General features: G+C 44.8%; 2 protein-coding genes across 3 annotated transcripts in view; both read right to left on the bottom strand.

Annotated features, from left to right (window-relative positions):
• The window catches only part of LOC110290283 (aldehyde oxidase 4), a 60,029-nt gene extending 47,991 nt beyond the window's left edge, over positions 1–12,038 (bottom strand). The window contains exons 1-5 of the mRNA XM_021156806.2: positions 11,985–12,038; positions 9,495–9,552; positions 5,164–5,260; positions 2,676–2,784; positions 791–917 (exon numbers count right to left, since the gene is read on the bottom strand). Coding sequence (XP_021012465.1) covers positions 791–917; positions 2,676–2,784; positions 5,164–5,260; positions 9,495–9,552; positions 11,985–12,038 — 445 coding nt within the window. The remainder of the gene's footprint in view (positions 1–790; positions 918–2,675; positions 2,785–5,163; positions 5,261–9,494; positions 9,553–11,984) is intronic.
• Positions 12,039–20,481: 8,443 nt separating this feature from the next.
• LOC110301976 (aldehyde oxidase 3) overlaps positions 20,482–27,820 on the bottom strand; it is a 91,525-nt gene continuing 84,186 nt past the window's right edge. For both annotated transcript variants that reach the window (XM_021176186.3, XM_029479649.2), the window contains one exon: positions 20,482–22,554. In XM_021176186.3, coding sequence (XP_021031845.1) covers positions 22,501–22,554 — 54 coding nt within the window. In that variant the 3' untranslated portion in view covers positions 20,482–22,500. The remainder of the gene's footprint in view (positions 22,555–27,820) is intronic.

Genomic DNA, 27,820 nt, shown 5'->3' with positions numbered 1-27,820 from the left:
AGAATACAGGAGGCACAGGTTAGAAAGCTTGGGCAGCAGAGAATGCCTTCCTTCATAAAGAGACAGAAAGCAGACGTTGAGATCCAGTGCTTGCCAGGATCAGGGTGTTTGTTTTGGGCTGCATAATCATCCTGAAGTCTACAATGCCAGAAAAGAGACCCAAAGGAGGACATGACCACTGGTAGGCTGCTTCTGCCTCCATGGACGGCCCCACCCCTGCCCACATCTGACACTAACTGGATTTGGGAGGCTATTTGCAACAATAAGAGGAGGACATAAGTTAGGAAGGGGGCGAGGGCATGGGGGTGGGAGGCGGGGAACAGAAAGGAGGTGGGGAGGGTGGGTATAATCAGTACACATTGTATAAACATAAAACTTTTACATAATAGAAAATACTAAAACATTGGCGTGTCTACATTTTATAATACTATACAGTCAATAGGATGCATATGTATTTAACTATGTAAAAAATGTTCAGGATAATTACACCAAATACACTCTCAAGCTGTTTATCTAGTGTAAGATGATCTGCCTTGTGCCTAGTTTCTGCCCGTTCTCTCACCCTCAGTGCTGAGGAGAGCATGCCTTCATGAATCTGCTCCTATCTGCCTGACTGCTACACTCCCCTCCCTTCCCCCAACTAACCCCCTTTACTAGATCTGTTGCATAGCGTAATTTCTCAGGCAGAAGCCTTGGCATGGGTCCATCAGGCACCCCCTTGCGGTACTATATTTCACAACATAGGGATATCCATCTTTAGTTCCCTAAGCATTGCTTGCCAAAGCCTCACCTCCAAGAGCCTCCGTGATCTGATCAGGTGTCGGCTCCGGGTGGTTCCTGAGCAGTGTGTAGATGGACATCACCATCCCAGGGCTGCAGAAGCCACACTGGGTGCCGTGACACTTGGCAAGTCGTTCCTGAGAGACAAAGGCACACCATCAGTGCAGCAGACCTCTGGCCTTCTTGTCGTGCATGTTAGCAAACAGTGCATGGACCAAGCTTGTTGAAAATAACTACAGGAGAATGCTTGTCCCTGGAGGAAGACGACTGATTTATTGAAGCCAGGTGCAATTTTGTAATTTTGCTAACAAAACAAAGTGGTAGGCTTAGTAGCAGGTATTACTCAAGACCCTTCCTTATCTATAGATCCAGGTTCTCCATCTGTGAAACAGAAAGTATAACTTGAGAAAGAAAATGACCTGGAGTTATCCTCATGCCGTGTTTGTTTGTTTGTTTCAAAAATGAACATTTATTTCCTGTTGTTGGGCTAGTCATGTTTCTAAATCATGCGCATCCATCTTACACGGTGAAAACAGTGGGGAAAGGCAATTTATTTGTTCAGTGTAAAAACCCAAAGCCAGCAAGCTGCAAATGGAGGCAGGACTGTCAGTCCAGCCTGTCATCACTTCTCATTCAGCTGGCTGGCTGGAGTGTGATTCTAGTGTTCTCAGATGACCATCTCCCCGCAAACTTCACGGCGACTATAACGAAAGCCAAATCCCCTGTAAGCGGCTCCAGAGAACAGACAGATATTATTTTTGTGCTGGGGGGACAATATGGCTGTGTTGGATTTATTGCTGCATTGGCAGTTATCTCTGCTGTGGCATGTATCCTTGGCTGTGGAACCTGCTGGTGTGTTTAACGCTTGGCTTTCCTGGGGAGACAAACCTGTACATTTTCTTGGGGAGACAGATAGACCTAAGCATTTTCTTTTCCAATTTTCATTGTAGCTTTGCTACTATTGCAAATATAATATATACAAACAAAAGACATCTTAAATACATCTAGTTTAATTGAGCTGTGGGTATGTTTAAAGACAATGGGCGGAATCCCTGCATAGTTAAAAGAGGCTTTTGCAACCCAGGCCAAGCCTGCTCCAGGGCAATCACTAAACAAATGTGACTCTCATCCCAGAAAGACCCCAGGAAGTTAAATCTACTCAGCACAGAAGGAAGCCTGTATATGTAGAGTGATGAGAGGTGAATACTGGGTACCATCCACAGAACATGGCTGTTTGAGCCCATGGCTGAATGATTTGACCACGTCTCTGTTGAGGGTAGTAGACAGTCAAGGAAGCTTTCATGTTACAGCTATAACCTTTCAAGGAAGGAGTCCTAAGGCAGAGACTCTTCATTTTTCTCCATCTACACTCTGCCCTTGAAACTCCCCCAGCGAAATTTCCTGCTCAAGCATAAGAAAATAACACTGCCTCTTCTTTGACAAGCCTTGTAAATGTGAGCAGCCAGTCTTTGGCATTTTAACTGTGACAGGCATTTGGGAGATGTTGCTGGAGTACACACACACACACACACACACACACACACACACACACACACACGTCTGAACTCTCATTAGCATCCCATACTTTGCAATAGTGAGAATTGAGGAAGCCTATTTTCTACAAGCTTCAGTTTTCTCCTTCATTTTCTCCTTGAGTCAGACAGCTCTTGTCTTTGAGTTACCGGTAAGAATGAAGGTCTCTTGGGTTAAGTAAGATGTCTTACAGTCAAGGACAGCATCTTGAAGAGATCTCTGAAGAAGATTCCTAGCTATGAATCATGGATACTCAGAACACTAGAATGCAAAAGCATGAAGGCTTTCAAGCCTGGAGATCTCAGGAGAATGGCTTATGGACCATGCCTGTACCACCATCCGCCCCCATCACAGGCTCTTACCTGCACTGGGTGAACCCTCTTTTTGATGCTTCCCACACCTTCCACTGTGGTAATGGCTGCTCCATGAAGCCAGCAGATGGGCACCAGGCATGCTGTTGCTGGGTAGTGGCTGTGATGGGCTTATGTAAAGAGAACACACTGAAATCACGAGAAACGGGTGATAAAACTCGGTGAGTTAGTTCAGCCTAGGAGGATGGCAGGGCTATATTTCCCCAACCACGGAGAAGATGACTTGTACAACCATGGACTTCTGGACATACCTAAGAAGGAACTTGGCTACGCCAGGCAGAGGAAGCAGAAGAGAAACACTTCCATGTTGGGTTCCTAAGTGATCTTCCTTCATCTATTCTTATATATAGTTGTTCTCCTTTTAGGGCAAGTAAGGAAGTGTTTCTCTTTGCCCTCTGAATGCCTCAGCCCGACACAAAGAACTACAGGTAACCAACGAATGCCAAGAGAGGGAGAAATAGACTTTCCCAGCGAAGAGCACACTGATCTGTTATCCAACACCACATGGTCAGGCCTGAAAACATACATACCAGTCACATTACACAGACGAAACAGGCGATTTTTAGGATTTCATATGTATATATTTTTCCTTACTGCCTTTATTCCTTTTTGGTTTAGCATGTGGTATGTGTGTTTGTGTGTGTGTGTTTGCGTGTGTATGTTTGTGAGTGTGTGTGGGGGGGGGGAGAGAAAGAGAGAGAGAGAGAGAGAGAGGGAGAGAGAGAACATACATACATATAACAGTAATTAACAAGAAAGGAGACCATAAATTTGAAAGCAAGCAAAGAGAGGCATATGAGAAGGGGTTTGGAGGGAGGAAAGGGAAGTAGAAAATGATGTAATTATAATATAATCTCAAAAATAAAGTAAAATAAAATAAAAGTGCCCCATAGGTTCATGTCTTGAGCTCGTGTCCCCAGCTGCCTGTGTTCCTTTGCAGGGCTATGATGGGGGTTGAGTGGTGAAAGCAGGTAGGAAAGTGTGCTTCTGAAGGTGACAGCCCAGCACCCAGTTTCATCGGTCGCCTCTGCTTCCTGATCCACCATGAAGTGAACTCAGCCTCTTGTTCCTATGCCACAGAGGTGCTGTGCTTCATTCCTCACTCCCAGGACAGAGGTTTCTGGAACTCTGGCCCCAAATAAAAATTTTTTTCTGTGAGTTGTCCCTGATATATGTCTTGGACACAGTGATGAAAAGTTCAAAAAGTTCAAAAGCAAAGGAACTTTTTTTTTTTTTTTTTTTTTTTTTAACAGCAACAGAGAACAAACCCTGGAGAGCTTGTAACATAGGCCAAATAAGTCCTGCTGAGCAGAACATTTGTGGGAAGGAGATGGAGGTGAGAAAGTAAATGTTTTGGGTTCAGACTCCATCTTAGAGATCCTGGTCTAAGGTTAAATTCAGTTTAGCTAATAGGCCGGTACCCAGAACCGGTTTCCAGGTTACCCTCCAGTAAAACCTATGTCTAACACCAGGTTCCAGGTTATTCCCCAACAAATCTGCACCGCCAGGTTACAAGCCCACCCCTGACACTTCACTTCCTAACAACTACCAATCAGGAGAAAAACAGAAGTTATGTTTATGGTTTGGCTCCCAGAACTAGTAAATTATATTAAAGGCCATATTGACCCCTGTAAGAAATTGGTTCTAATGCTGTCTCAATTCAATTTGGCTCCCAAAGGCTGCGTTCCCAGACACTGAAGATAGATTTAATTGGTAGTAAAGAACGGCCATGCAGCCAGTGGCTAGGCTGGTAGACTGAGATGGGACCTCGGGATTTGCATGGGCTAAGAACAGGGTTGGGGATTCCGGGTAGGGGTGGGAGGAAAGGAGGCAGAGATTGCCATGACGGGGAAGAAGAATGACCAGACCTCAAGACCCATCAACATGTGAGAATCAGGGAAAGTGGCCACACTGGATGTTATCTCTGGGATACTGGAGGGGAGTGTTTGCTAGCTGCAGGAAAGATGAGAAGTGTTCAGCCTTTAAGCTAGCAAAGGCATATTTAAAATTAACCGGTGTGTGTGTGTGTGTGTGTCTTTCATTCACTAATCCAGAGGGCTCTGGTGGGCGGTTGGGCATGTGACCTGTCAGGAGCACAGAGCAGCTAGCCAATAATACTGCTACAGGCCCCCCAATCAGATGTGTACTAGACTAGATACCTATTTCTTGCCTCTTTAAATACTTGCCTAAAATTGGACTTGGGGGTCCCCTCCCGTTCTTCTGTGTCAGAGACTGTGGTGTGGCCCAAGCTCAAGTGTGAATAAAGAGACCCTAATTAATTACATCAGGTTTGGCTCCTTGGTGGTCTTTTTGGGGTTCGTGAAGGTTTGAAGGTGTAACAGAGGCAGGGTGAGCATGCTAGAAACTTGGAGACAGGAGTGAGTAGTGTGTAGGTACAGGAAAAGTGGAACCTTCCCAGGGAAGCCTCCTTGTCCTTCCCAGATGTGCCCAGAGCATAGACAGGCAGTGCAAAGGATACTAGATCTTCTTGGTCTTTGGATTATATCTCGACACCATCACAGTGCAGGCCCCGCAGCCTCCTGTTCCACAGCTGTACTTAGTGCCTGTGAGATGGACTGGAAGGGAGGGAGTCAAGGAAAAGGGACTCAGGTCGATTTTGTTGTTACTTCCTTGGGTGCTGATAACAAACAGTGTGTTTTATTGGTCATAGCTGCCTGCTAAAATGATCGGTTCAAGTTGCTACTTACATCTGAGCTCATTGATGAGGAGGGACCGTTCAAGAGCCACAACTGCTCCCTGAAAAGTGGGTCCCAGAGTGTTTCTGAGCATAAGAATTTCCAGTTCAGTTAGAAAGATAGTGAAATCGTGTTTGGGAGCCAGCACAGTGGCAGGCAGAGAGCTCACCTCCTGAAGCCGTGCGTTCCATCCTCAGCACCCAAAACAGCATTGAACAATCATAGAGAACTAGCAGGCAACAGGCATTGTGATTTATACTTATCATTATTAATATATGGGAGGCTGAGGCAGGAGGATTACCGGGAGTTTGAGGACAACCTGGGTAACAGAGGGGAATCTTGGGTAGCCTGGAATGCATGGAGAGACTGTTTCACAAGAACAAAACCAAGAAAGGCAATGGTGTGGCCCTCCTAGTGGGTGTAAGGCAGTGTCTGCAGTCGATGCAGAGGTTTCTGCAGGGAACCACACGTATATTTTCCCCGAGTAAGACATGTAGACTACACAAGCATCCTGTCAGCAGCTCAGGGTGTGCACCCAGATGCAATGTGAGAAAGCTCATGGGTCTCTGCAGAACCCAGAGCTGTGGGCAATGGGAAATGGATCCAGGGACCGTCACTTCTATGGATGCTATAGAAAGAAGTTTGTGTAAAATTTGGAAAAAACCCTCCCAGGATGCTTAATTTTCTCCGGTACAGCAAAATATGCTTTCACTTTCTTACGGAACTAGAAAGCATCAGTGTAAGGGCTGGCGATACAGCACAGCAGAGGATCGTTTGTCTAGCGTATGTGCAGCCTTGGGTTCAACAAAGAATAATAATCATGACTGACTCCCGAGCCAGTGCTATCAAGATCGCTTTGTAAGGGGCTTGCAGATTTTCTCAAAGAAAGAACAAATGTTGTATGCAAATTCTCTTCTTTAGGCGCATCCAGGAACCTACCAGAGTTGGCTTGGGGCCTTTTCTGGGTGCAGCTTAAAAGGATCTTGGGTGGAGTCCATAATTGGTGTGGGCTAAGTTAAGAATAATTTTCTTCCTGGAAGTTGCTGCCCTTAATGAGGTGTTGCAATCAGGATACTTTCTAGTTTTTGGAATAATTGGCCGAGGCCTTTGCAGCCTTCCCCAGAAGGCTTTGCACACCAGATGCTGCCCTTAAATTCTGAGTGACAGGAACTCGGGGCTTCTTACAGGTCCTTTGAGGCAGAGGACTGAAGGTGATGTGAGCCAGGCCTTACTTACAGTGCTCTACTGTGCAGGGCACAGTCCTTTTAAATTTCAAGTCAAGGAGTCCAAATGCTATCTGGCTCAAAGATTCCTCAGTGCCGCCGAGATAGCCAACCCTGTGGTGTGCTCAGAAGTTGTCTTGGATTAATGGGCAGACATCGTGCACAGGGAACACGCCATCAGACCTGGTCCTTTAAGGTTCTCATTGCTTGTCTGTTCTTCATTTTCTGTCATATCTCTCCATCCTCACCTTCAGCTCTTTACATATGCCAACAAAAACCTTTTTTTATTTCCCCCAAACCACGACGCCCCCGGGCCCCTGTTGTTGTTTGGAATACCCTTGGCTCCAACACTTTAGTTTTTTTCTGAAAAGTTGTCCTCAAACCTTGTCTCATCTGATCCCTCTCCCTCCTCATGTCTGCCTGGGCATCCTTTCCTGTGCTCCACAACATGGCTGTCATCACTTCCTGTGTGCCTGGTGCAGCAGTCCATCACTTTCTGTGCAGCAGTCCCCTTCACTATGATATGGCTAGAGGCAGTGTCTATCTAGCTTCTGAATACTTAGTGCTTAATAAAATTTGCTATTCGAATAAATATATATAAATGGTGGGTTTATTTGTTTGTTCATTCTTAAGATAGGGAGGCTCTCTTGTGGTCCAGGCTGGCCTCAAATTCACTGCGTAGTTGGGGATGATCTTGAATTTCTGATTCTTCTGCCTCTCCCTTCGGCATGCTGGGATTCTGATTATACACTATCACCCTTGGTGTATGTGATGTCAGGGATTGAAGCCAAGGCTTCCTGATTGCCAGGCAAGTTCTCTACCAACTAATGTATATCCACAGCCTCCCAAATGAAGAGGAATTATTTTAAAAATCACAGGGCTGGCTGCGCTGTGAAGGACAAGTGTTTGGGAATGCTCTGAGAGATTCGTGTAGATGGTTTATCCCAGAGCTAAGACCTTAGAGAGATGAACACTTGTTAACATTCTGCACCCTCTGCTGGGAACCTGGGGGTGAGGTGTTTTATCTGGTGTTGATTGTGGCCATGGTCACCTGGGCATCTGCGTTTTCATCTCACTCTTGATAGTGCTTCATTTTAGGAAGTCTAGAGAAGGCATGGTAGGGGGTGTGTGGGTTTCAGAGCTGATTTTAAAGGGAAGGCAGTGATGGGATTTGCTGACCAATGGTGAGATCTTGCAGTGGGGCACAGGGGAGATGGTGGGATGGGAGGAGGATTTAGATTGTGTGGACTGTGAGTGGAACGGAACTTAGGCCTGTGGCCCTCATCTCCTCACTGGGAGGGGGCTGTAACATGATAATGTAGGGAGTCAGGTTGTAAGGCTTAAGTATTGGGAGGGAGTCTGGAGAGAAAAGTCAGACACCAGGGACGGGCTATTTCTAGAACACTCTTGTCAAGGTAAGACTCGGGGAGTGACAAAGTGTTATTTTAGAAGTGTTAATTGGGATGTAGAGAGACAGAGGGAGGCAGGATAGCATTATCTTGTTCACCGCTGGCTTCCTAGTGCCTGTCACAAAGCTCAGCGTGTGTGTGTGCCCACATGGAGGCCTGAGGCCAACCTGGTGTCATCACTCTGGTGCAGTCAACAATAATTTTTGATAATTTTTTCCCCCGATCTCTCACTACTCTAAATTAGACAAGTAGGCTCAGCTGGCTAGTCAGTGAGAACCAGAGATCTGATGCCTCTGCCTCCCCAGCGGGCCACACCTGCCTTTTCTATTGCAGGTCCTGGGGTTGAACTCATGTCTTTGTCCTTGCAAGACAAATACATTACCACAACTGTGTTGTCTGCCTAGTCCCAGTGAGCACTTAATTTTAACTTAAAAAATTATTATAGTCTCCTGGGAAGTTACAGAATAGGACAGACAACCCTTTATTTTCATTACGCAGCTCTCCTCAGTTGATGACATCCAGATGACACACACTCTCTCTCCCCTACCAGATGTGTGGGGAGGGCGGGAAGGCAAAACCCAAGAGCTTAGCATTGGTGCTGTAACTCGAGCACAGCACTTACATGCACTTCTGTGCTTGTGTGTGCAGTTCTATGCAAGCTTGTATGAGATTGTGTAAGCTCGGGCACGAACACCAGTGAGTGCTAACCTCACACCGTCACACCCAAACATGCGTTTGCCTAGAGAGTCTAAATCATCACTGGGGAGAATATGGGCTCGGAAGCCAGGAAGTTGTTTCTAGAGTCCCAGTCTGGTGCTGGGGGTGTGCGCGTTGTTTTTTGTTTTTGTTGTTGTTGGTTTTCTTGTTTTGTTTTGCTCGGGTAAAAATACAGTAAACATGAATCCACACGTCTGTGTCTGAACTCCGACCGGTCTCCGTTGGACCCAGAGGGAACGCAGGGGGCTTTCCTTTCATTCTTTTTTTTTTTCTTTTTCTTTTTTCTTGCTTTTGGTTTTCTTTGAGACAGGGTTTCTCTGTATAGCCCTGGCTGTCCTGGAATTCATTCTTTAGACCAGGCTGGCCTCCAACTCAGAAATTCTCCTGCCTCTGCCTTCCAAGTGCTAGGATTAAAGGCTTGCACCATCACTGCCCGGCCTTTCCTTTCATTCTTATAAAAAAAAGATTTATTTTTGTTATTTTGATTTATGTGTATATATGAATATTCCGTCTTTCCCTTCTTTCCCCTGTCTGTCTGTCTGTCTGTCTATGGTGTGTGTTGTCTGCCAAGACCTAAAGAGGGCATGGGGTTCCCCTGGTGCTAGAGGTGTGAGTTGTGAGGTGGTCATGGGCTGTCATGTGGGTGTTGCGAACTGAACTCAGTTCCTCTGTAAGGACAATACATCCTCACCACTGAGTCCCGTCCCCCACCCCGCCCTTCTGAGGGTTTTTAGCAGTTTACTGCCCATTACAGTTAAAGGATACGAACTTTCCTGGTGTAGAACAGTAGATTCTTTTCAGGGTCAGGATTCTTTTCTATGACCTATATTGTGAAACAAGGGTTGCAGGAAGAGGCCACCATTGGTTACAGCAATCCAATCCTTTGTTTGGAGGACATGTTTATAATGTGGGTAACTTTACAGAACTCTCTTAATGATTCTTGGAACCAAAGGTCTGAAGAAACAGTGTCGTTTTATTTCGATGTCTGAATTTTCTATCATCTATGATAAACATTTACCTGGAAAGGACCAGGTGGGAAGAGATAGACAGAGAAGACTTGGATAACTCATAGTCATAGGACAGTGTAGAATTAAGTTAGCCAGAGAGGAGGCTTCCAGACCAGGACTTTGCATCTCCACTCTATATGAATGTGAGGGAAAGCCATATGGCCCTCATCAGGGCTCCACCCTCACCGGGGCGCCAGGTGTTTCTTGGCAGAAAGGAGAGGCAGCTTTCCCCAGGCCCGGGAGGAACCCAGCCAGCATCTTTGCTGGGGCAACCAGGCAAGATGGGGAAATCAAATTAGAATGTAGCTGACCTGGAAGCAGAGTAGCAGGGAACCCAGACACAGAGGGCACTGTCCTCTGGGCTGCTTTGTGCAGAGAATATAAGACCTTGTATTCTCATTGCACTTGAGCAAGGCAAACGGGGCACTGAGTCCTTCACTCCACCTCTCACATATCCAACTCTCCCAAAGTCCTCAGAAGTTTACCAATGTAGAGATCAGCCCAACATCCAAACTCTAGACTCTGTCTGTCTGCCTCTCCATCTCTGTCTCTGTCTGTGTGTGTGTGGGGGGGTGGTAGTGGGGGGAGCTAAGAGAAGAGGTATTACAGAGGCAGAGAATCAGGATATTGGCAGGCAGGGGATAACAACACCTATCATCTCTGTCCCAGGATCAAGGCCTGGTGACACTCAAGGCTTGGATTTCCGGCTCCAGCCTTCCTGGTAAACGCTGTACTTTCAGTCCTCCTGTCCGCAGGCCTGCTATAGCCACACGGGTTCACTGCTGTCCCAGGTTGCACCAGTTTCAGGCCCAAAGAGCACAGACTATGATGGGTTCCAGAAGAAGGGAGAGATCAAAGCCTGCCAACTACAACCCGATGGTGAGCAGTCAGCATTCCCAGCTGTGTGAAAAAGATCTCGGGAACTGTGTGGAAAACAACTCTCTTCTTACTAAGCACACGAAGTGGGAGCGAGGCCTTCACTAATCACCAACTCGAGAGTGCACACAGCACAGAGACAACCCCAGGAGAGTAGCAAAGCTCAGGGGTCAGACTGTAGTAAGCACCTGATGCCAGATATGGCTAAGTCAGAGAAAAGCACCTGGCATTCCACCAGCTGTGGGGGATGCTGTCTGTGCTGGACTTCGGAAAACCACCAGGCAGGACCTATGGAATGGCCCTGCTGTGATCTCACAGCCTCTCACCAGCTCTGACGAGGAGTCGGAAGGATATTCATGCTGTTTCTGTTTTTTTTGTTTGTTTGTTTTTGTTTTTGTTTTTGTTTTTTTTGAGGGAGAACTTGGGAGAATTGAAAGGTACCTGTGTCCCCATTACTAGGACAAGCCCATGAAAGACCAGCACACTCTGGAAAGCCATGCACTGATAAAGTAATTTTTTTTTCACAGAGGAGCGCCCCAAGACCAGCTCAGTGTCACAGAAACAAAGCAAACAAAAGGGGTCTGCACCTTATACCACTGTTCTCAAATTCAGAATCCAGATGTGCAGGCACACAAACGCCACATATGTCTCAAGGAGACACCCGCATCTCTAAGTGGGTATGTGAAAAGTAGGTGGGAAGATATGGGTTTGAGAGGCACAAAAAAAGACAAAGAGCCCCAACAGAAGCCACACCTTGGGGAGTCTGTGGGGTGATGGGCCCTAGTGGACACTGTGCTTCAGTCAAACTGAGTCCCTGGGTCTAAACAAATGAGCCAGTCGTGGCACCACACCATCTTCAGGCTTGTGTAGATTGCCCCCACTCCCTTTTGACATTTTCATAATTTGTCCTAGAAATAAGGAGGCAGTCCTGTTCTGCCTCCAGGGTGACGGTCTGGCTGAGGGGTTGCTATCAATTGAGAGTCGTGTGTGGTTTTCTTCCTGTCTCTCTCCTGTTAAAGGGGCATTAGCCAACTGAGGTGGGGCGCATTTCCAGGTGGGGCGCATTTCCAACAGGCGCAGAAGGAATGACCCGTCAGCCGCTCATCCCTGCAGCGTGCTGCTGGCCTTGTCTGAATTCACGCTTGCACCGCGCGGCAAATACCAGGTTCTTTTTCTTACTGTTTCCAATGAGAGAAGGAAAAGCAAGCAGACATCCCACATTTGCATATTTGATACCAAAAAGGGAGTTAACAATCCATGTTTAAGATTGTGCCACTGCTAAAAACTAGGAGATGTACCTCAGTGAGGAACAGTAAGCCTGACTTTTGCCCTCTGTGAACAAAAAGCCAGGTTAGTCACATCAGAAACTTACCTTTTTTCCATTCACAAAAAAAATCAGCTCGTCAGACTCAGAGACGGAAGGCATGGTGTCAAATGGGAAGCCAGAAGCACAAATCTGAAACAAATGCCCTACCGACAAGGGTATCTGCTCCTTTATCTCAGATAGCAGCACTGTAACTTGGGCACCTGCAGTCCCGGGGATGCCAAGTCGGCGACACAGCCCAACACTGGGGATTTATAGTCAGCCCTGCCTGCCTAGCCCACAAAGGCTTGGCAGCAGCTCCAGCTTCTCTTTCTGGCACGAGTGAGTCAAGAATTCACGTGACGTTTTGAAGTCTAAAACTGGTTTGTCAATGTTGGGTTTAGACTCCGGGGTTCAATTATGAAAATCGAGTTTCAGGTGGATGATTACGATTCCACGTACAAAACGAACCCGCCTGTAAATCGGTACCTTGCCGTCTACACCAGCGAGAGTGATTCCAGTCTCCCGTTTTTCTTGTATTTAATTACAAGGGCAGAGTCTTTCATGAATGTGATGAAAGACAGCAAATGCATGTTTATTTTTTTTATTAATTCATTTTATGTGGTTAACTCATTTATGCTATTAATTCATTTTGTGTGGGTATTTTGTACGCATGCCTGTGTTCCACAGGTGTGGCTGGGTATTCACGGAGGCCAGTGAGGGCGTTAGATTCCCTGGAGCTGCAGTTACAGATGGTTGTGAGCAAACCTGTGGGTGCTGGGAATCAAACCTGGGTCCTCTGGAAGAGCAGTCAGTGCTCTTAACTTCTGTGTCATCTCTCCAGCCCCCTCAACTGTGTCTTTAAGGTTTGATTATAACAACCAGCATGTACACTCTCTCTTCTTCATCTTTTCTCTGCTTACTTGTCAATACCTCCTCACATTTGAGGATTTAAGAAATCAAATTATTTTAAGATTCTCATGCTCAGCAATACCCTAGAAAACTCGAAACCACAACTATTCACTCACGTTTGCTGTGGGCTGGAGGCTGTTCTTATGGACTGTGAATTCTGGAGCACCTCAGGAGAGCATCATAGTCACCATCATCACCACTACCATCATCATCCTCCTCCTCACTACCACTACAACCACCACCATCATCACCACCACCATTACTTTATAAATAAGAGAAATGAGACATCAAGATTTTAAATGACTTGCCCAAAGAGTAGGGTTGCCTTGGAGCCTACAACTTTAACTTTTTCTGAGATATAGTAGAATCCTGGTGGGGAGTGAGGCCAAGGAACAATTTTGCCAATTTCTGAGGACCTTGGAGCCATCAAGAGAGGTGTCTTGAGGCTCCTAATAGGGAGGGAAGGCATTTGGATTAGAGCAGGGGTGATGGGCTGCATTTCAGGATGCCCAAGGCTGCTATTGAGTATGGTGGGAGCAGATGTCCCAATGGGTGTGATGTTGGCTTATGAGACAGGGGAGCTGTGCTGCAGAGACCAGCAGCTGCCTAGTGAGATTTTCAAGTTCCATCTGCACAGGTTAAGTTTGAGATGCTAACACACAGTCACACAGACAGACAGATAGACACACACACACACACACACACACACACAGAGCAAATAGGGCTGTGATGGCTGTTGGATATTCAAGGCTGCATTGTCTTCCTTTTGTCTTGAGCAGAGCAGGTGCTCAAGTCTGGGGCCAGATTCCAATCCAGCCTCCTGTCACCAAGCTCATAGTACCGACGTCACCATCTATCTGTCTTCACCTCTGCCTGCTGCCTCAGTGGTTCCTAGAGGCTTCTTCTGCTCAGTGCTCCTTGCCTGCCCAGAGATTTGAAATTCAAGAAATGATGTCGCCTCAGGAAATGGAAAGTAGTGTGGTGGGTGGGGTAGGGAGACACAACAACTAAGTAGTTTGTTTAGTTCTGAGGTTCTGAGGGCTGGACTATGTCTTGTCTGAGCAGTCACAAAGGAGACACCCACCAAGAGGATGCATGAGAAAAGAGAATGTATAATGGCGTCCAAAGAAGATGAACTTGGCAGGTTAAAGCCAAAGAAGCACAGGGTACCTGAGGAGAGCAGGTGTGAGGGGCAGACGCAGGGGTGAGGCAGAGATGTGGGGTTGTGACTGAGACAGAGATGCAGAAGAGAGACAAAAGTTCAGAACTAGGTGGGAAGGAAAGCCCAGAAAGTTTCCATGTAGGATACAACATAGTGTGATTTGAAGTCAGCCATTCTTGGGCTGGGGCTAAGGCTCCGTTTATAAAGTGCTTGCCTGACATGCATGAAGCATAGAGTTTGGTCTCCAGCACTCTGTAAACTGGATATGATAACAGATTCCTGTAATCCCAGCACTCAGGAGGTAGAGGCAAGAAAATCAGGAGTTCAAGGCATTCAAGGTTAGCTGGGGTACTAGAGATACTGTCTTAGAAGATGAAGCTGGAGAATTGGCTTAGCGATTCATTGTGCTTGTTACACTTTCTAGAAGACCCAATTATTGACCCTACATGAGGAGGCTTTTAGCCACTTTAACTCCAGGGGAGCTCCAGGAGATCTGGTGTCTTCTTCTGGCCTCTGTGTGTCCCACACATACACGACACATATATGACACACAGAGGTATATTCATACACACAAATACAATCAATTTCAGAACAAAAATTCTTACTATCCTATTGTATACAGAAAGAATTATGGCTGGTACTGCCGAGTCAGATCTGAAGCCATTTCTGTACACCCCAGCCTAGAGGTTACACTAACCTAGACTAGGGTATGAAGTGGTAAACAAAGATAAGGACAGAGAGAAGAGCTTTTGTATGAAATTTGGGGACATATCCAACTGGATCAGCTGACAGATTAGATAAAAATGGGGTAAAGAGTAGATGAGAGGAATCAGGCATGAACAGATGAGTCAGGCAGTATCAATGGCTGAGATGGGAAGTCAGGAGTGGGGTGAGAGACAGCACTGGGGCTTAGGGAAAGGAATCCAAACTCTTGGATCTAGACAGTTTAAGTTGGTTTTCTGAGTTTCAAGAGTGCAAGCCAGTGGAATACAGGGATCTAGGGGTCAGCAGAGGCTCCGGTCCAGAGATGCCGACTTAATCAATCATCAGCTTATCAATGGTATTAGCACAGGCTCCTTGGGGAATGGTAATGTACTAAGAAAAAGCTCTATTTGTGCTGTGGCAAGAGAACGCTGTAGATGGCTGGGCGTGCTCTTCCCGATATTGCCTTGCCTGCCCTGTGAGGTCAGGAGGGTATGCTACCCCACTGCTTCCAGAGGAGGCTCTGGACAGTCAGGCTCAGGCCAAACAACCCTTTGGTACCTTTGGCAGTGACACCAGAAAGTCAGGCTCTCTGGACATTGTGCCTCAGGCAGGCATCCTCACAGTTGCTGGGGACTTTTTGTTCTGCTGGTTTTCCCCCCAGATGTGTGGAACTGGGGCTCTGCACACAGCAGAAGAGGTGGGACATGAGATGGAAGTTAAATGTGTGTGTGTGTGTGTGTGTGTGTGTGTGTGAGAGAGAGAGAGAGAGAGAGAGAGAGAGAGAGAGAGAGAGAGAGAGAGAGAGGGAGGGAGAATAGGAGGGAAGAATTGGGAGGAGAGGAGAAGAGAGAACAGAGAAGAGAGACTGTGGTTGGGATGTAAAGTAAATAAATAAATTACTTAAAACCATGTCAGGACAATGCTTCCCCCTAGCTTTTATCTGTTGAGTTTTCTAAACCAGAGGCTTTGAAACTCTGTCGTTGACTGGATTGGCTCAGATTTGCCATGGCCCAAGCATGGGAGGACATGGAGCAGGACCCTGCTGAGATGTGTTAACAATGTCAAAGTGAGAGATTTCAATGCTTGCTTCAAGCAGGTGGCATAGTGGTGTTTCCCTAATGGTCAGCAGTGTATACATCTAGGACACTAACTGCTCTGGAAGGCTGGGAAGTGCAGAGCCCTGCATGAGCCCCTAGGCTCTTGGTTCAAGGTCATAACAACAGTGGTGCTTAGCTCATTCTTAACATGTGAAACTTGCAACTACAGCTTGAACTTGGATGTTCTTGAGGTCTTCTACTGCCAGTGTAGTTGAGCCTTGTTTTCTGTCATGACGGGAAAGATACCCTCACTGTGAAGAGAATTTGGTAGTCTGGAGATCTCAGCCTAGGCCTGCCCACAAGAGTCTGAAATCAGCACCTGTCTAAACATTTGTCCATATGTGACAACGTAGGCAGAAACATGTCTATGACACAGGCTTCTTGAGACAACTATTCGAAGTATTGCTTTCCTTAAACAATACCCCTATAGTTTTCATACATACTTTACAATATGTAATACATTTGGGGGTTTCTCAGTTCTAGTTTACCTGTAAGAATGGAACCTTCAGTTCTGCAGCAAACTGGTTGGAGAATTCTCTCCCATTCTCCTGCCAGGCATCACCTTTCTGTGGAGCAGAGTGGTCCTCCATATGGAGAGCTAGACAGAATGGCCCTCTCTCCTCCACTCTAGGGTAAGAACCAGTCAACTCCTGGGTGTGTGTGGCCCTAACAGTAGGGTCGATGTCCTTTCACTAGCTCACCTGTGGTTGTGCCTCTGTCAGCTCCTCATACCGCAAGGCATAGCAAAGGTTGTTTTTTATTGTATCATGAAACAAAGGATTCTCTCTGGATATTCCTCCCTTCTCCATCCTCTCCTCTCTCTCTCTCTCACTGGGTTTAACTAGAGTTATAGGAGCATGAGTGAGGGGCTGTATTACAGAAGCATAGGCAATTACCAGTGGCTTCAATATTGAAGAATTTAGCCCTCCTCAGAAACCATGAACTGTCTGTAGATCCATAGGGAAGGACCAGGGCCTTGGGAATGCCTCTTTCTCCATGATGGAAGGTTGACGGCCCAATCTTCTGTGCAGTTATCAGAGCAACTGTGAATGCTTCTGAGTGAAACAGCCATGCCCATACTTTGCCCAGCTCGTTCATTCTTCCCACCATCTCTTACCTGGTGTTTTAAACCTTGGAGGGTATGATGGAGGCCTCTCTGTTAGGGATGAGTGGTCAACCATGACTTCTTTTTGTCTCTTGACCAGTTATGAGTCTCTGTGGTAGAAACAGGCTTTTCCTTTAAAGTCTTTGAGTTTGCAGTTGTGACAGGGCAGACTAAGGGGCTAGTCATGTCCTTAGCCACTCTCCTGTTGTCATGACAGCGTCCATGACAGGGAGGTCATTGGTCCTCCTGGATTGCTGACTATGACTTTCTTTGTGAGAACAATCTGGGGCATGAGTGGAGAGGAACCTCAAGAAAACTGGAGAGAGTCAAGATAAGACTCTCAAGATAAGGGGCAGGGATGGGACTTAGGAGGAATTGGGTAGGGTTAGGAGCTTTACCGTGAACAATACTGTGATGGTTTGTATATGTTTGGCCCAGGGAGTGCACTATTAGGTGTGGTATTGTTGGAGTGGGTGTGTCACTGTGGGAGTGGGATTCAGACCCATTCTAGCTGTCTAGAAGTCAGTCTTCCATTAGCAGCCTTCAGATGAAGATGTAGAACTCTCAACTCTGCCTGCATCATGCCTGCCTGGATGTTGCCATGTTCCCACTTTCATAATGGACTGAACCTCTGAACCTGTAAGCCAGCCCCACTTAAATGTTGTCCTTTACAAGACTTGCCATGGTGTCTGTTTACAGCAATAAAACCCTAACTAAGATAGAAGTTGTTACCAGGGTCTAGGGAATTGCTGTGATAGGCCGGACCATGTTTTTGTTTGGAAGAATGTAGATTTTGGAACTTTGGATTTGGAAAGCCATGGATGTTTTATGTGGGGCTTAATGAGCCATCCTAGCAGGAATATGGAAGACTTTGTTGCTGTGAGTGATTTGAACTGTGCAAACCTGGCCCAAGAGGTTTCAGAGAATTTCAGTATATAGTGTAGAAACTGTTTTTGTGGTATTTTGGTGAAGAATGTGGCTTCTTTTTGCCCTTGTCTGAAGAGTCTATCTGAGGCTAAGGTAAAGATGCTGCCATACTCCCACCTTGATGATAATGAACTGAACCTCTGAACCTGTAAGCCAGCTCCAATTAAATGTTTTTTATAAGACTTGCATTGGTCATGGTGTCTGTTCACAGCAGTAAAACCCTAACTAAGACAAATACCTTAGATCTCAGTGAGCATTTTTCAAGGGATGTAAAATTAGAAAACACAGTGACATTATTTTTGGGTTTCCAGACTATTATCTGGGATAATTCCACAATCAAACTGGAACGAGCAGGAATCTGTAGGTTTGTGAATCTGACATGAGGCTAAGGATACTTCCTGAGGACCACCTGTGTGTTTCCATGAGAGGATTTCACCAGCAGTTGAGTCCCCCTCTCTTCTCTCCAGGTCCCCCCCACCCCGCTTCTGTTTCTCTTAGCCTTCCACAGCACTCACACACTCACTTTTAGGGTCCATGAAAATGTTTTCTGAACTTTTAAAGTCAGCATGAAATAGACTTTCTTGGATCTACTTTGCTACCAATGGAGCCACAAGAGAGAATTTTTATTTATTTATTTTCCTTTGTGGAGGGTTGGGGGTTAGGAGTTAGGGGTTGGGGAAGAGTTAGGTGTCCACAAAACCAAAAATGCTGAGAGTCCAAGAAGGTCCCAGCATAACCCTCCATCTTCTGCCATCTTCTAATTAGGCCAAATCCTGCTCCATTCATAATTAGGATAGGCTTAATTCAGTGTTGAAATCTGTAGCATGCTTATCCATAGACTTAAGCCCAAATCCTCAGCTTTGCATGAGATAAAATTGCCACACTAATTTGTAATCTGCCAATGTATTTCCCAGTGGCCCTGACTTCAAGAGCTCCCTCTGGCCCCTACTCCACTAATTGCTTAGTAATTTTGGGATCAAATCTCCAGGTTATTTCGTGAGGTTTGGCCCTTTATTCTTCCCATAAATGTTACTTTCTCAAAGGGTATCTCTCTGGCCACCAGATCTGACAGTACCCTGCCATCGTCCTTATTGACAACCTTCATTTTTTTGTTTCTTAGCTTGCAGTGACATCTGTATGGATACTTAGACAATGTCCGGGCAGGGTCTACATCTGTACGATTCATACACATCACCAGTGACCAAAACAATACCACACTTATGACTGAAGGAATAGTCCACTTATAATTTTATAAATTGATATCTTTAGAAATGAATGACTGAGTCTATAGTATAATGAGATCTTTATAGTAATGATTTTAATGTGTTTGCTATTAGTTTCTTTTTCTTCCTTACTGGAGCATCTTCTGTATAGTCAATGTTGACCCATGTTTCTGCTGTGAGTTCATTTTCTTCAGGGAAATCTATTGCTGACTTCAGCTTTTATATTCTCTCTGGCTGAGGCGTCTTTGACACATGAGATTCCTATCCATTTTTTTTTCTACTGAAGTCTTGATTTTCAATTTGTTTTGTGCATTTTTGGACAACTGCTTTAACTTAACCAGAGGTCTGTGGGATACTTGGCTGGGTTAACCCGAGCACCCAGTACCTGTACTCTATGCATGTCTGTACTCCCTGTGACTGTCAGTGCTAAGGATGCCTACAACATCAATACGAGGTCATTCTCACCAGGTGTGTGTGCACCAGGCACTGTCTAGGGCACCAGCTCATTTAATTCTCAAAAACAGAAAGTTGATCAGGTAGGTACTAATATTGTCTTCATCTACAGATCAGGTCAATAGAGTTACAGAAAGTTTAAGTAACTTGACTAAGGTAATGCTCTAGTAACAGAGGCAGGAAGAAAACCTTAGCAACTTGGCTTCGGAGTCTTGGCTGGTAATCATTGTGTAGCAGGGTCCTGGGCTTGATGAGTGCCTTGCTATTTCTGGGAATCTTTATTTTCTAATATCTCCATGAAGGAAACATCTGGCAAGTGGATCAGTCCCGTCTTCTACTCTTCTCTCACCAGTGTGACATTGTAAGTAGGTAGATGGTGGATATATTACATTTTCTTCTGAGTGAGTTAAGTTGTTCAATTGGGATAGCTGGTGCTTTTCCCATGTTGAAATCTATTCCTCCAGTTTAAGGAATGATAGAGATAATTACATTTAACCAAGAATCTGAAGAGTCGTGGGGCAGAACAGAAAACCATGAGTCGTGCTTAAGTCCAGCACTTAAAGCGGCAGAATGACAGAGGAGAAAGGCATTCCTCAGCCCTCACAGCCAAGATGTGGAGAGCTCCCAGGCTCCCACGCCCTTCTGTGGTTCTGTGCCCTTCCCTTCCTGCATCTTCTGGTCTCCCAACAACACTGCTGCACATCTTGTGCCCTGGGTACGATCCTGCTGTCAGGCCAGCAGCCTGGGACTCAGCCTCTGCTCTGTACGGAGCCTGGTTCCCTTTGCTTCCTCTTCATTCGTGTCTTACCTTCTTTACTTCCCTCTACTCTTTCTGGTTGTGTCTTACACTTCTGTTTTTTTCTTTTCCACCCTAGCTTGTTCTTTATTTTATTTTCTCTTTTAAGTGATTCTTGTGACTATAGTGCAACCACCCTAGAACTTAATGGAAAACAAACAAACAAACAAGACATAAAGCCATAGATATGTTTTAGAATAAAATGTCTATATATTTAGATTCAGAACAGGAATGAAAAAAGAACATAAAGTTTATAGAGAAATCATTGACACAGTTAGGCTTGACGGTGCATGCCTGTGGTCCCAGCCCCCAGGGAGGACTGGGAAGAATGCTTTTGAGTTCAAGGCTCGTTTGGGCTAACCAGCTAAGATTCCGTGTCAAAAACCAACCAACCAACCAAAGATAAGATAATAAAAAGCCCACTTCAGAATTCTGTAAAATTCAACTACTGTCATATTCTGGGTGAATTAAATAGTTTTAAAGTTAATTTTTGGTTTGTTTATTTTTATTTTATGTATGAGTGTGTTTATCTGCATGTATATATTTGTGCTATGTGTGCACAATGACCTCAGAGTCCAGAAGAAGGCATTAGATCCACTGAAATGGGAGTTACAGGTGGTTGTAACCACCATTTGGGTGTTGAGAACCGAATCTGGGTTCTCTGCCAGAGCAGACAGTAATCTTAACCACTGAACCATCTCTCTGGCCCTGAAACACAATAGCTTTAACTATTTTTATTAAACCCCAATGGCTTAAAAAAAAGAAAACCATCCATTTATGTCAAAAAGAAGAAGAAAAAAATGTATCAAGAGAGAAATCAGGAATGTATGTCTTGAAGACAAAGCAAAACCTCTTTAGAAAATAATAAAGCTAAAATGTCAATAAACAAAGCCAGTATTTCTTTGTGCATTTAAGAATTGTGTATAAATACCTAATGATTCTGATTAAGAAGTGAGAAAATTCAAATGAAGGTAGGAGTAAGAACTATTACTGTGCTGTGTGCAAACTAACTGCCCCCTTCTGCTTTTTTACTTGATCCTCACATGGGCTGCCCCCGAGCTGGAGATGGTGTCTGTAGGAAGCAGAGGTATCCCAAAATGGAAAGAGTCAGGGCTCAGATAGGAGTTACTGGGTTGGACTGAAGGCAATACCATGTGCAAAATCAGTTCACTGAAAGTCTCTGCCACAAAAGCTTTCATATCCATAAAAACTACATAGTGAAGTCTAAGCTGAGGATTATGCACATGCTAGAATATTTCAGATTGGACAACTTTGAATATGATGTGAATATTTGCTTCTGAACCTGACTGATAGGCACAGTGGTTCCAGTTATCTGGCTGCTTTCGTTTCAACTAGGGTTTGTTAGGGAGGCCATATGTCACTGCTGCTTTGACATCCTAAAGCTGCTTCCTCAGTTTCCCTAAATTGCCCTCTGACGGGTCATCTTAGAGGCAACTCTACCATATGTAGCATCTCAATGAATCTTCGGAAACAGAGTCTTAGAAAAAAAAAATCAAGGGACTTTCCAACAAACGTGTGCATTAAAACAAGCAAGCCAAGCCTCATTTCATAGTCACTGCAGACTCTCTACTCCAAAACTCTACATTTAATATAGAATGATTAGCAAGTCATTTTACACACAGCATTATAATGCTGGAACTTCACAAACTATAGGTAAACAATCACAGAATCCTGTTCATTTCTCTGGTTTTTTGCTTTTTTTTTTTGTTTTGTTTTTTTGTTTTTTGAGACAGGGTTTCTCTGTGTAGCCCTGGCTGTCCTGGAACTCACTCTGTAGACCAGGCTGGCCTTGAACTCATAAATCCTTGCCTGCCTCTGCCTCTCAAGTGCTGGGATTACAGGCATGCACCACCACTGCCCAGCTATTTCTCTTTTTTATGTTTATTTCTTTTTCAGAATAGGAACATATAGTGGAGAATAGATGTTCATTTTCTCTGTAGACTCAGCACAGAAATTCTTCACACAGTGGAAAATTCCGTTTAATATATTGAATTAAACATGACCTTTGGCTGAAGCTCTGTAAACATCATTGCTTATAGTACATGTGATTAAAGATTACAAGATTTTGTAAATATGAAAATTTAAGAATTGCCTCTAATTTTCTACATATTTTAGATAAAGATGTTTATACTTGTGACCTGTGGAAGTTTTAAGTCCATCTGCTTTTGTGCTGGAACCCCAACACTAGGCAACTGGGATGGACCACGGCTTACAGCATTTAGAATCCGTTTGTGGAACCTAAAAAGAAAGTTGGAAAAAAAGATGAAAGAATTTAGGTTAAAGACAGAAGAGAAAAAAAAATCTAAAATAATCCATATAACTAGTGGATGGCAAAAATGGTTTCTTTTTCAAAAAACATTTAACCTATTTATTTATCACATTTATTTGCTGAATTTGCATAGATCTTCTCTTTCCAAACAGAAATTAGGTAATTTCAGATAAATAAAAAATATCTAATTCCTTGACATAGTAAGCAGAGACAAGATGTATATAATACTGGCTCAGCTGAAAAGAACTAGTGAAACATTCTTAAATACAATGGCAAGCACGGGTAGCCACATGTCCAAATGATGGAGAGAGACTTCTCTCCACAGTTAATCTTCTGTCAGGTCCTCTGGCTTTAGCGATGTGAGGGCTTAACCCTGGCAAACCCTAACTGGCCCAGAAGCAGGATTTCTTCAGTGAAATAAACGGTCATCAAAACTGAGACAGAAAAGAAACTGGGAGGCAGAAACGCTCTCTAGGTGAGTTACGGTCATTGCACTTGTGAGAAGTGATTATTGAAAACATCAAGAGCTTGTTCAGAATGGAATGCAAAACTGAAGCACTCGCTCATAGAATTTAGTGACACCCTCCTTCCCACCCCAAAAGATTTTGCAAGTTTAATACTGCCCTTTTTGTTTTGGTGATTTTTTTTCTAAAGGTAGCTTAAAAAAAAACCTTAAATTAGTACAAATAATCTTACATAAAAAGTCACCTTTTTGTTGTTGTTGTTCTTTTAAAAAGATGCGATCTTTAAAAATAAGCATCTACTGTTAAATAGAAGTGGAAGAAAAAAGATTAACTGTGCAATAAGAGAGAAGGCTGACCACGCAAAGAGAAATGTCTCCTGAGACTGTCCCGTGTTTTCTTAAACAACCTTTGCTCTAAATAAATAAATAAAAATTAGAACTGGGTAAGTGGACTTCATTAAATTCAGTCAAATCAAAACTGATCAGAAAAGTGAATTCATACTTATCCCACAAAATAGAATTTCTCACAGATTCTTTCAAAAGCATAAGCTGATGTAGCATAATTAATTTAAAGATCTTTTATTTGTTAAATGCTTCCTTTATATGTGATGCATATGTAATATGTAAGACAGGATGGCCATCCAGGATGGCGATCCTGGAAGGGAGAGGCAAGTAGATGATGGATGGCGTTGGGCCGAGAGCAATGGATATCTGTTACACCTGAAGGATAACAGGGGTGAATGAAAGACCACAGTGATCTTGGAACAGCTGCACAATAGCAGAACTTACAAGTGTGCTGCCCTTGGGAGCAGGACACAGGCAGAATTTTGATTTCCACCTCACACCACTAGATGCTTTCAAGTTGGAGGGGTGAGTACTAATTTTGCAAATTCAAGTTCTGACGCTTCTGAAAGTGAGAGGGGATTTGAGTGGGAAGCTGACTTTCAAGACTGTAAAATACACAGATGTGCTAGAGGGCTCATTCAATGTTCAGGGATAAATAATTCTAGCAAAGCATTCAGGCATGGTGCTAGCCAAGCCCTGAGCCTCTCCCAGTGCATCTCCTTATCTGCTCCTAGGTTCAGCGTCCCTGCCCTGTAAAAGGACACCTTGAAAGCAGCACAGTCCTTTCGCAGTACCAAATACTCTGTTCCCACCCTGGAAGCCCACTGCTGGTGACAGTCCTCAGCAGGCGCTGTTGCCCTATCTCAAAGATAACAGTTTCATCGACACCTTTGGAAAAGCATGTCTTTGAGTCAGTGGAACTTACCTGCACAGAGCATGCGCTACTTAGACATAATTTGCTGCAAAGCCAACCCCACACTTGTTTGTATTTGTATTACGTCAAAACAGATTTCTATGAGATTTACCCAGGGTCATGCCATGTTGATCCATCTGTGTCCCTCATGCTCCAGGTGGGTGTAAAACCAAGTTAGTAAAACTGTTTTGGGTGAGTCCTTATTTTTCCCTTCCCCTATTCCCTCTCCCCCTCCTTTCCTATTCTTTATTTCCCTTCCTTTAACAAGGGCTTGTCATGTAGCCCAGGATGGTCCAGGTCCTATTATGCAGTTTAAATTGGCCTTTAATTCATGGCTATCACCTTGCCTCAGTCCCCTGAGTGTTGGGTACAAACATTTCTTGTGACTTTCCCTGCCCACAAAGGCCCCCACCCCATCCTTGCTGTAATATTGTGGAAGGGAGCATGGGGCAGAGATGGAAAGAGCCAGGAGAGAGAGGACTTTCTCTCTCCGCTCAGCCCTGGCACTGATGGATTTGGGGGTTGGGGAGGCATGGTAACAAAGCTCTTGGGGCCTGGAGCACCTGAATCTGTGAGGGCTGACGAGGGTGTTGTTCTCAGGCCAGCAGGTCTGTTCTGTTCTAAGTTGCGTTTGGGAAGGTTGTTGGCTCCCTGGAGATGTGCTCATGCCCAGGGTGCACAGGGTGTGGGGACTTCCTTCTGTGTCCTATTTCCCAGACCCACCTGTCCATCTGGTTTCCCCATCAAGCCTGTCTGGCTCATTCCTCTCTCCCCTTCCCTTTTCATGTCTCCATTTTCTTCCCTCAGGTTAATGATGGCCTTTTACGATTCTAATTACTACTTTGTACTAATGACTTTGTACTAATGACTCATAATTCTGCCCTCTTGTCAAGCAACTGGGCCGGTTGCTTGATGGCAAAATTCTTTGGCTGACTGACTGCAAGTCTAAAAGTGAATTTGCCAGTCTCCTTGGAAGGATTCCCCTGCTGCCTACTGATGGGAGAAGCCACACAGTCCTCCTATTCACCCCAGGCCAACCGTAGGCCAACCCTGGATTCCCCTGCTGCCATCCTTCACTGAATGGCAGGTATTGCATGACCTCCTTTCCTTCAACTGCCATTAGCTTTGTCACGCTCAGGACTCTATCATCTCTTAGCTTGGTAGCCAAGCTCCCGACAGTTCATTCTCAGGCTAAATCATGTTATAGCATCTGTCAGGCTGTTTACTTGAGCAGCTCATTCTCACGGTCACATGACTGTCAAAGTCCCGCCTGCTCTCAGGATAGAACCCAATTTACATTTATGACTCTCTGAGTTCTAGCTGAGGCTTGCATCCCAGTTTATGCTCCAGACTTTCCTCTGCTTGGTCTCCATCCAGGAAACACACACCATCTGCTTTCTGATGCTTTTCTCCTCTGTCCTGCATTGACTTCAATTTTCCCTCTACCTGGAATTCCTGTTTCTTCTGCCTGTTTGTCTAGCTCTCATCCATTAGCTAGATGTATCTCTGTCACTTTCTGTAGGTCTACCCCTTTGCCATGTCTGCTCTGGTACTTTCTTCTTGCTCCACTCTCATTTTAAACATATATCATTACATTCTAAGTCCCATGAGGTGGACTTTTGGATAGATACTTATTTTTGTCAATGCCTGGTCACAATTGTTAAATAAAACGTGAATGTGTATTTCACTGTGCCTTGTTCTCTCTTTAGTCCTGGAGAGGAACGAGTCTAATAGTTTAAATATGCACACACACACAAGCATATGGACACCACCCCCCACTCACACACACTCACATCATAACCCAATGGTGACTGGCTTGATGCATCTCTAGTAGAGAGGGTACTAAGCATCTTTCATATACATTTTAGAATGTGTCTTCAACCATTCAGGCATGTTCAAGTCTGGTGGCACAGGGACATTTTAGCTGACATCAAATTTGGATAATTGGTCAGTTTTATATAACATCCTTGCTAAACCCACACACCTGTCCCTGCTTGCCACTGTGACTCAGTCAAAATTCCTCCATTACTCGGTCCTCCATTGTGATATTGAAGTTAAGAAAATCAGAAAACATAGGGCTAGAAATGAGGGCCTGTTTGGGCGCATAGGAAGATTACTGATAATGGTCCTCACTAACGTTGTGCAGTTCATTTCCTTCTCCTAGGGATACAAGCAAGCAGGTGTTTTTCTCTCTCTTTTAAAGGCACAGTGAGTGGTTGAGCTGGGATTTGAACCCAGTTGTCTGATTTCAAAGTCATTAACTCCAATCTTTCATAATTGGCCATTTTGTAAAGTTCAATGATAGAAGCAAGAGAAACACAACATGCTGCCAGCTCTAGTCGGCCAAACAGCTGGAGACAAAGGGCTATAAAACCCCACCGAGGAGTAAATAGCTCACAGGGCTTCGCACTCCCTCTGTGTCTCCAGTGACAGAGGGTTTGTGTAGTAGTCACATGTTTCCATGCCTATCTCTTCATGGACTTTGGACTTTGAAGGGGAATGAATGGGCCTTATTTGCTGTGCTCCTGTATTAATGCCTTGCTACATGTATTAAGTATGTCGAAGTGGAGCTGTTGTTGAACAGAGCCACACAGGTAAATGGGCTGGGGTGGTGTCGGTGGGAGGAGGGCTTTTCCAGGAGACCAATGAAAAGCCGCAAGGCGGATGTGGGCGGAGTCACCAGAAGGGTTTTGGAGGAAGACTGCTCTAGGGGTGCTGAACATTGTAGGGCTCCTCTCACCCTTCATGCTTCCCCCTCCTTTAATTTTGGACCCCGTGAACGTTTTTTGTTTGTTTGTTTGTTTTAAGCAGTTAAAATTTGAGCTCCTTCCCTGGCTCCCCACAGCCTCCTAAAGTCTCAGAGTTGTCCTTTGCTCAAGTCAAAATGCAAAAGGAACTGCGCACGGAAGCAGCAGCAGTCTCATAGAAAGCCACAAGTGGAAGCCACACATGCTTTTAAAATTTCTAGTACTGGGCCAAATGTGGTTGTATATACCTTTAAACCTAGTACTGGGGAGGCAGAGGCAGTTGGATCTCCGAGTTTGAACGTATCTTCGTCTATACAGTGAGTCAATACAACCAGGGCTCTGTGGAGAGACCCTGTCCCCCTCCCCCAAAAGAAAGGTAAAACATTTCTAGTACTCATATTTCCAAAAATAAACTTGGCAGCTGTAGTTTTACATGTGACTGTTCTCCAAATTTTCATGTGTTGGAAACCCCAGTGTTGGGGTTGGGTGTGGTGAAGCCTGGGGGGAGGGGGAACTTGTTCGGAGAAGATTGCGGTACTCTTGAAAAGGCAATAGCTTACTGCAGCTCTTTCGCCACTCAGGTGGGAAAGACCAATTCTTAACCCTTTAAAGCCCACATTCCCTTCTATAAGTAGAAAAAAAAAATCCCATAACTTCCTACTTGAAAACTCATACTAGCAACTCCCATTTTTTACAAGAAGACATCCTGCTTATAGGGGTTTGTGAATTTACTTTCGAACTGGCACATGTCTCGTGTCCCCGCACTG

Source organism: Mus caroli, unplaced genomic scaffold (genome assembly GCF_978045245.1).
Source record: "Mus caroli unplaced genomic scaffold, Mus_caroli_1 scaffold_1, whole genome shotgun sequence".
Classification (NCBI taxonomy): Eukaryota; Metazoa; Chordata; class Mammalia; order Rodentia; family Muridae; genus Mus; species Mus caroli.
Note: the sequence above shows the minus strand (reverse complement) of the source record. Positions and strands in the feature narration are given on the sequence as shown.